The 9,662-nt window shown below is 45.9% G+C and overlaps 1 protein-coding gene across 1 annotated transcript in view; it reads right to left on the bottom strand.

Annotated features, from left to right (window-relative positions):
- Nucleotides 1–3,729, bottom strand: part of NSG1 (neuronal vesicle trafficking associated 1) — a 35,076-nt gene extending 31,347 nt beyond the window's left edge. Inside the window, exons 1-2 of the mRNA XM_072620212.1 lie at nucleotides 3,484–3,729; nucleotides 2,565–2,715 (exon numbers count right to left, since the gene is read on the bottom strand). Coding sequence (XP_072476313.1) covers nucleotides 2,565–2,693 — 129 coding nt within the window. The 5' untranslated portion in view covers nucleotides 2,694–2,715; nucleotides 3,484–3,729. The remainder of the gene's footprint in view (nucleotides 1–2,564; nucleotides 2,716–3,483) is intronic.
- Nucleotides 3,730–9,662: the final 5,933 nt, after the last annotated feature.

The raw sequence follows: 9,662 nt of genomic DNA on the forward strand, positions 1-9,662 counted from the left end.
ATCTTCAGTTAGACTGGGAGCTCCCCCAGTAGACTATAAATTCCTTAAAGGCAGGGGTTGATTTTTTTGCATTTCTCTATATCCCCAGCTCTTAGCACATAATGCCTAGCACATAGTAGGTGATTAATAAATACTTGTTGTCTGGCTAACTGACTGGCATTATACCACAATGCCTCTCATTGTAAAAAGTAGTTGGAAAAAAATGATCAACATTTATGCAAAGATATACTATTATTGTCATAGAATTTACTCAAAATTATCTAGGCAATTCAAACAAAGAAATAAGTTAAGAAGACAAAGAAAGTTCTTATTTTGTTCTAACTTATCTACAAAGGAAGGGGTGTTGCATGCACTTGGTACAATCATTCATTCCATATAAAAGCCAAAATCAATATCAAAGAATAGTAAGAATTCACTGAGTACACGAGGTCGCATGGCCCCGGGCCCTGCACCAGCAGAGATTAGCTATATCCCACCATTTCTCTCCCAGTCTTACTTTCTCCAGTTCTAAAATGGGAATTTGGTTCAATTCAATTCAACGAATATTTATGAAACCTTCACTCTGCACCAGGCATTGTGCCAAATGCTGGGGATACAAATATGAAAATCCCGGCCTTCAAGGAGCTTATGTTCTACTAGGGTAAAACAACACGTGCTAAAAGAAATCAATACAAAATACAGAATCAATGAAAATAAGTCTTTTGGAGGGGAGGCTCCATACTGGCCTTATTTAAAGGGTAACACCTGAGCGGAGCCTTAAATGGAACTATTGATTCCAGTAGGAGGAGGTGAAAGAAATGGGATCATTTCAATCTTGGGACCCAGAGAAGGGTGATAAAATATCACATATGGGAAACAGCAACTGGGCAGGTTAGCTGAAACAGAGTGCGTGGGGAAGGGTATAGGGAAATCAGTCTGAAAAGACAGGTTGAAGTCAACATATTGGAGGCCTTAAATGCCAAACATGGGAGATTTTAGTATACTCTAGAGACAACAGAGAATAACTGAAGCTTCTTGAAGAGGGGAGTCATATGGTCCAACGGATGCTTTAGGAAGATTGTTTTGTCAGGTGCTAGGAGGATGGCTCGGGAGAGAGGAAAACCATGAATGGGGAGACCCAACTAGGAAACCATAGGGACTATGCAGATATGAAGTGATGAAGACCTTCCTTTGTGTAGTGGTTGGCCGTGTGAGTAGAGAAAAAGGGATGGATGGATGTGAGAGATGATGGAAATAAAATCCACAAGGCTTTACAACTAATTGGATACAATGAGGGGAGAAGTGTGAAAGAGAGAGGTTGAGAATCCAAGTGACTGGAAAGATAGTGGTGTCCTCGAAAGGAAAAAGAAATTAGAAAGAAAGGTGGCTTCAGGGATGAGAGAGGAAAGCATAATGTTTGGTTTTGGACATAACTGATTTGGATATCCAGGTACAACTCATGGAATTGTAGATTTAGATATGGAAGAGACCTTAGAACCCCTCTAGATTCCACCCCTCATTTTATAGCAAGGAATCACTTTGAAGGTTGTGGGAAGGGAGGGCATCCGATGCCTAGAAAGATTAACAGATTTACCCAAGGTCAGGAAGGTGATGAGTCAGAATTAAAACTCAAGTCCCCTGACTTGAAACCCAGCACTGTTTCCTCTCCATCACACAGCCTCCTCCTCTAATAGACAGCTGGTATTGAATGAAGGTCTGGATCTCAAAAAAAAGATGAGAACCCAATAATAATCATACCTCACAAGGTTATAAAGAAATCACTTTCTAAACAATAAAGTGCTATATAAATGCTAGCTTTTTGTGGCATCATTGTGAGAATAAGCATCTCTGGAATGCTTGAGACCTTGCTTGTATTCAGAACCACACACAAAGGGGAGCTCTCCCATATCATTCTGGGATGGAGACTCAGCTAAAGGGTCAAATTAAATTCCTTTTGGCCATTACTCTGGCCTCCCAGTTAAAAATAATTGTAACATTTCCTTTCTAGAAATAGCTAGCATTTCTGCACCATCTTAAGGTGGGAAAGCCTATGAACAAGGTAGTACAAGAATCGTTATCCCCAGCTTACAGCAAAGAAACTCAAGATCACATGTGACTCACTCCTGGTCACTTATCTAATAAGTCTGGGTTCTGGGAATCTAACCCAGGCCTCCTGTTTATTAACACATTATAGTGTATTACCAATTACAGCCCCTTGTATTTCTATAACCAATTTAAGGTTTGCTGAATAAAAGGTAGATCTAATTACCTTGTGAGGTAGATATGATGCCCTGAATTTTTACATTCTAAAAATTAGTTGAATAATTATTACAGTATTAAGGAGAGAGGGTGTGGCAAGAAAAGCAAAGAATTCAGTCTCTTTGGACCCCTTACAATGAATAGGGTTACTATTAGCTTCACCTCGATTTCCTTCTGAAGAGGAAAGAGTTCTATTTCTACAAGGCCTCTCTTGGCTGGCTTTCCTGTTTTCCCCAGCCCACAGCTCATTCTTTTGTTTCAGCTTTGTGCCTGGGCTTTGGGTGTGTGAGCCTGGGGAGGGGGTGCATTGAAGAATCTAAACGTACCTTATCTGGAGGAGGGAATTGCAGCTGATTGACATCCAAGGGTGTCATCAGGGGGATGGTGTCGAAGCCATCCTCCAACAGGGGCTGTTTTGTGCCTTTCTCAGCGAAATTATTTCCCAGTTTCACCATCCTTCTGAGAGAAAGACAGTACCTGCCGAACCAAAGGGGACAGCGCACATCACTGCAAACTCTGGCTAGGCGCACTCCACAGAAAGACTCCCCAGATTTTGGTGGCACTGATAACAAAAGACGTGACCTACTGATCCACATGCCCTAAGAAGTCTGCTCTGGAACCTGGGCAGCTTCTCTGCAAGCCAGACCACAAAGGCTGCCCTGCCAAACACCCGCAGAGGTGACTGTAACCACCCGGGCAGAAAGCTGAGCTAAAAGGGGTGGGGGTTCAGGGAGACCAGGGCACGAAATTGTCATTGTTGGATGGCTAAGATGAGGTTGGGGAGGGAAGGGGACATTTGCCTTCACCTTACACAAGGGTGAGGTCGGGTCTCGGTATCTGCTTCTTGCTCCACGCAGCCCAGGAAAGGCTGGGGAGCTACGTTTTGCCCCAAATCCCTCTCCATTCTCCTCCCCAAACCCTCTCTGTCCATTCCATTTTCTAGATCTGTCCATTCGATCTCCCAGTCTCTGCTTCCTCTTCACGCACCCACCCTTAGGAGTCTGCTCTCTGCAGCAGTCAACCCTCTTGTACCGTTGTTAGGTGGTTCAGGGCGCATAGAAAATCTCCTGCGTCCCGTCCTTTCTCGAGCCCCCATCCCTGCTGCGCCCCAAATCAATGCTTAGGAAAGGACGCCTTTTCCGCACCCCTGCCAACCTCAACCCCACCCTGTTCTCCCCTTCCCAAGAAAAGCCCTGAAAGTCCGTCCCTTCAGCGTTGGAGGGGGGCGGTGGGATTTGAACTTACCCCCCGAGGATCTAGCGTGCCTTGTCCAAGCTCGCACACCCGCAGCAATGGCGGAGGAGGAGCGGGGCGCCGAGCTTGGGGAGGGCTGGTGGAGAGGTTGGAGCAGATTCCCGTCCTCCGAGCTAATTGAGGGCGAGTGTCTCTAAGGATGTCAGGCAGTGCCACCGTGGAGAGCGCCCGCAGCAGCCCCGCTCCTCCGCCTTGCCGCAGCAGCCTCAGTCCTGGGGGCGCAGAGCCGGAGGAGGCAGGACGAGCGAGAGCCGCACAAAGGAGACCCGAGCGAGGAGGGGGCGGGGTGGTGAGAAGGGAGGGGGGAGCTGCGGGGAAGGGGGGGTCGGCGCGGCCGGCTCTGCCCCCGATCTGCTACTGGTGCAGCCGCGGCCCCGAGCGCTCCCTCGGGAGTCAGCGCCTCGGTGCCCGCAGTGGTACGCGGGGGCCACCAGAGGCCTGGGGTGGGGGAGGGGGCTAGAGGCGGGGGTGGGAAGTAAAAGGGGGGTGCTCCTGCGCCCAGCCTGCCAGGCGCCGGGCGCTAACACTCAGCCGCGGAAGAAAGGAGGCTGCGTTGGCAAGGAAGCGCCCTGCACCCAGCCGCCGCCCGTGTGGCTGAGGATGTGCGGGCGCCGTGCAAAGGAAAGGGGCGCGAAGGAGGCTTGGATCGAGTGCGCTGCAGGAGGGCTCAGTCTGGCCCAGGCAGGGTCTAGCTGTTACCCCATCACCACCCGCCCCTCCCACGCTCCTTTGCCCAATGCCAGGGAGACTACGGCGGGCAGTATAGGGCGCAGGGGCTTGCCTACCCCCAACCTGCCCGGATACGCAGCTCAGCTCCTCGGCCACCGGCTTCCGAGGCTTCGAAAGGGCCAAAGCACCCTGTTCGTTAGAGGGAACGATTCTAAACCAGGGCAAGGAATAAATGCACGGTGAGCTGGTGAGGCAGGGGCACCGGGTCCTACCTTACCCATGCACCACCACCTCTACACACACACACACACACACACACACACACACACACACACACACACACACACACACACACACACACACACACACACACACACCTGAGCTTTCTTGAGCTTGTCAACCTCTAGCTCTACGTGCTAACAGACCAACTGTCAAGCGTAAGAAGTAGATGGGACAATAGGTGCCTACTTCCAGGTAGGTCCAGGCATCCAGAAGTGAAGCCTGTGCGACCTAACACCCCTAGCCCTGTCATAGCAATCCTACTCTCCCCATCCGCACAGCCGAACCTCAGTTCCCCTTCCAAAAAATAACCCACATTCCCCCCCCACCCTACCCCACCCTCCAAAATAACCATAGGAATAAGATATAACACTTTCTTCACACAGCATTTAGATCTGGAAAGGACTTCAGAGATCATCTAGTCCAATCACTACATTACAGATGAAGAAACTGAGGCAGGCCCAGAGGGGTGAATTGAGTTGTCTAACCAGTTGTCTAATTAACAGCAGAGCTAGTAATTGGATGCAGGTACCCAGAGTCTAAATGGATGCATCTTTCCTCCTCTACCTCCCTCTGTAAAGCAGATCAGCCCTGTATAAGGAGTATGTTGAACACACAGTTGGGAGACATGGATTCCAATCCTGGCAGGATACTTAACTCCATGTGTGATCATATTAAATTTGCTTGCATTTCTATAGCTAAGCTTTATTCATTTCATACACACATTGACCTTGTGAAATAGGTGCTGTTATTATTCCCATCTTATGCATGAAGAAACTGAAGCTGAGAGGGGTTAAATGACTTGCGAAAGTCACACAGCTAGTTAAGATCTTCCTGACTTCCCGTCTAGCACTATATCCTCATTACAGCCTCATTTAACTTCTGGCAACCTCATCTGGAACTGAGGATAGTAAATCCCTCTGCTCTTTACCTCTAGGGCTGTAGTTATAGGGAAAGCTTGGGGTAAATTGGGAAAGGCTTGCAGCTATGTTAGCGATTGTTACACATTATTCAGGGAATTCAGGAAAATGCTGAGTATTTGGACAAAAACAGAATTGGATTGGGAAGGCCTCGAGTTACCCAGATGTGCAAATTTACTGTGGGTTACTCTCCTGCCCTATTTACCTTTTTCTCTTCAGCCACACCTGGCACAGTGCTCTGGGCATATAGGCTCTTTATAACTCTTTGTTGAATTAAAGAATGAATTATTATGGCCTTCCCTTACCCCAGTCCCTTTGCTTTCAACTTATCATGAACTCAGTGGGAGCTCTGTAAATATTTGCTACTTTAGTTTGTGCAGATCAGATCCAGGGCTCCCGGGTCCTTTCTCTGTAAGGACTGCTTCAGTTAAAAAGAATCCAGACCACAGCTGCAAAAATCCACCGGACCTCCCAATCAGCATGTGTCCCTCCCTCCCTCCCCTCCTGCCTACCCCATGATCCTTGTAAGTGTAATTCCTGGGAGCAGGCAGCTGCTTTTCCCTCTCTGAGTTTCTTTAATAATACATACAATGTCATAAGTGAAGGAGATCTCAGATAATCCAGTCCAAGACCCTCATTTCTCCAGATGGGGTAACTGGGACCCAGAGAGATAGTGCTGTCGTGTTCACCCAGATAGCTAGTGGTTGAATTAGGTCTAAATCGGGTCTAAATCTGACTCCTAATCTCGTATTCTTTCCCTCACCGTAGACACAGGCTGGATGAGATTTAGAGGGTGGCAGAAGAAATTAACAATAGCAAAAAACAGTAGTTTTTAAACCCCACCGGGGAGAGATACAAAATTTAAAGACAATCCCTGTCCTCATGAAGTTCACAGGGATTTAAAAAAAGAAAACCAAAAATAGATAATCTATAACACTCTTTTTTGGGGGTAGGAGGGGAGAAGTGAGCATCAAACTCTTTCGTACAGAAAATTCCTGGTATGGAAACTGCCTCTATCTAGTCTAACCACCTTATATTACAGATGAAGAAACTGAGGCAGGCCCAAAGGGGGTGAAATGAGTTGTCTAAGTCTTATAGGTAATTAACAGCAAAGCTAGTAATTGAATTCAGGTGTTGGGAGTCTAAATTCATGGATCTTTCCTCCTTTACCTCACTCAGCCCTGTATAGTGAGAAGTATGTTGAACACATAGTTGGGAGACATGGATTCCAATCCTGATAGGACACTTACTTCATGTGTGGCCATAATAAAAAATGCAAATAATAATATTGCATAATAAAAAAATGCAAATTAGAAACCTGTCGATTTATATCTATTTTGCATGGTTACTTTCGTTATTTCCCCCACTAAATGGAGTTCCTTGATGGCCGACATTGTCCTTTGCTTTTCTTTTATCTCAAGGATTTAGTAAAGTGCCTGACACATAGAACATGATTAATAAATGCTAGTTGACTGAGTGACTGGCTAGAGAATTGCCTGGGGGCATTGCAAAGAGTTGGAAGAAACAGAAACTACTGGACAACATATTTCAAGGTTAAATGACTTGCCTAGACTCTCACAGTCCCTGACTCCCAGGTTGGCCCTTGATTCAGAGGCTTTCACATTACCTCCATAATACACAATTTGTTGTTTGGTCATTTTCAGTTGTGTCCAACACTTCATGACCCCGTTTGGGGTTTTCTTGGCAAAGATACTTGCTGTTTCCTTCTTCAGCTCTTTTTACAGATGAGGAAACTGAGATAAACAGGGATAAGTGACTTCCTCAGGGTCACACAGCTAGTAAGTGTGTGAGGTCAGATTTGAACTCAGGAAGAGGAATCTTCCTGACTCTTGGTCTGGCACTCTTATCCACTGTATCAACATGTGATAAAATATAAGTGTTAGAGAAGCAAAACTAAGTGTTATGTGAAGCCTGAGGTCTTTACTGACAAGATTAGCCAAGGCTTTTTGGAGGAGGTGGCTCTGGGAGTTTGGTTTTAAAAACTGACTTGGAAAGGAGGAAGAGCTCAGCTCAGGCTTACCAGAAGGGCTTTTGAGAAGGGACAGTGGACTGGGAACAACAGGCTCTTCTTAATTGTGGACCTTCAGTGGCATGGTTGAGGGAGAGAGGAAAGAGAGTGACAGAAAACTGAGGGCAAGAGAGATGAAAGATGGCACTGGGTCTTTGCTTTACAAGGGGTTTAGACTAGGGATCTCCTTATCTGGAACGGCCATGAAAACCAAGGCAACCTGTAGCATCCCCTCTGCTCAGTCTGGACAAAGAGAGCTGACATTTGATGAATGTGTGTTTGTGTGTGTCTGTGTGAGCATTTATTTACTTTCCATATGCCTTCTATCCCCCAGTAGGAGAGAGCTCCTTTAGAACAGCTTCTTACTTGTCTATGAGTGTCCCCAGCACAGTGCTTTGCACATAATATGTGCTTAATAAATGTTTTATTCACTTGTTTTTATGTGTGTGTGTGTGTGTGTGTGTATGTACATGTGTGTGGCAGCTAGGTAAAGCAGTGGATAGGCCTGAAGTTAAGAAGACTCAACTTCATGAGTTCAAATCCAGCCTCAGACACTTCCTAGCTGAATGGTTCTGAGCAAGTCACTTAAACCTGTTTGCCTCAGTTTCATCATCTGTAAAGTGAACTGGAGAAGTAAATGGCAAACTGTACCAGTATCTTTGCAAAGAAAACCCCACATGGGGTCACAAAAAGGCAGACATGACTGAACCACAACAATATACCACCTATACACATATAGGCTCAGACCTGTAATTTCTTCCATGTGGGAAGGTCCCGGTGAGTAATGTCATCTCCTAGTGCAGACTGGCACCTTCTTTCCCCATTAAGATCTTAGATTTAGAAGTGGCCTAGGGCACCGGGAAGTTAGATAAAGTGTCCGGTATCACAACAGGCAGTAATTATGTGTCCGGCGGGGGGGGGGGGGGAACTGACTCTGATGATGTGACTTAAAGGCCAGAAAGGATTTTATAACTGATCCTGGAGCTGGATTCACTGACTGGGGAAAGGGGGTATCATGGTCAGATCTGCATTTTAGGAAGATCAATTTTGATGGCTGAGTAGAAGGTGGCTTTAGAGAGGGGAGAGACTTGAGCTAGGGAGGCTGGTTATTACCTTAGTCTAGGCATGAGGCCAGGAGGCCTACACTAGGGTGTCCCAGGTATAACAAGCTATAAGCTTTAGTGCCTTAGAATTTGTGGACATCCTATATAATTATAAGCTATCAGCATCAGCTGTAAGAATGGAAAGATGTTTAGAAAAAAATCTAGCTCAGGTCTCTTGTTTTGTTGATGGGGAAACATAGGTTGGGGTCACAAAATTTCTGTTGAGTTGTTTCTGACTCTCTGTGACTCTATTTGGGGTTTCCTTGGCAGAGATACCAAAGTGGTTTGCCATTTTCTTCTCCAGTTCATTTTACAGATGAGGAAATTGAGGCCAATGGGGCTAAGAGACTTGCTCAGGGTCACACAGCTAGGAAGTGTCTGAGGCTGGATTTGAACTCACAAAGATGAGTCTTCCTGACTCCAGGCCTGGCGCTCTGTGCACTATGGCGCCACCTAGCTACTCCTTTCTCTTCCCTGCCAACAGTTCGTGTATGAGTTGGTTTCCATCCTCCATCATCCTGGTCATCCTCACTGCTAGAGGAACTTCAGCTTGTCCTCAAACCTAAAATGTGTTACCTATAACTGAACTTAACACTTCATATAATCTGAGACTATTGCTTCTTTCATTCAGGACTATTGAGGAATACCTGACAGAAAGGTTTTGTAATTTCTTCAGCATGGTGAAATGTTATGTCACTATGTCTAAGCACACATTTAACTTTTTGGCTGTTAGGTCACACTATTGACTCAGGTTTGGCTTCTGGTTCACTTTAAAAAAATACACACCTTTTCCCATGACTAATATATCACCCAGCCACACCTGTACTTCCATGGTTGAGTTTTTGGACCTAAATATAAATCTTTATATTAAATGTCATCTTATTAGATTCTAGCCATCTACCTTGTCAAGATTCTTTGGAAATCCATTCCTGTTTTCCAGTGCATTTTCTCTGTCTCAGCTTTGTACAAATTTGATGTGTGTGCTATATCCCTGCATTTCAGTTCCCACTCCTGTCTTCATTTCCCAAAACAGGGACCTGTGGGACTTTAATGTTTGAGGCCTAAGAATAAGTAAAGGATTTACATCTTTCTTTCTTTCCCACTTCTCTGAAAACCTCAGATCCCCTGCCTCTCTACTGCTATTCAGGATGCCAAAGCTCTCAGTCAACA

This window comes from Notamacropus eugenii, chromosome 6 (assembly GCF_028372415.1).
Source record: "Notamacropus eugenii isolate mMacEug1 chromosome 6, mMacEug1.pri_v2, whole genome shotgun sequence".
Classification (NCBI taxonomy): Eukaryota; Metazoa; Chordata; class Mammalia; order Diprotodontia; family Macropodidae; genus Notamacropus; species Notamacropus eugenii.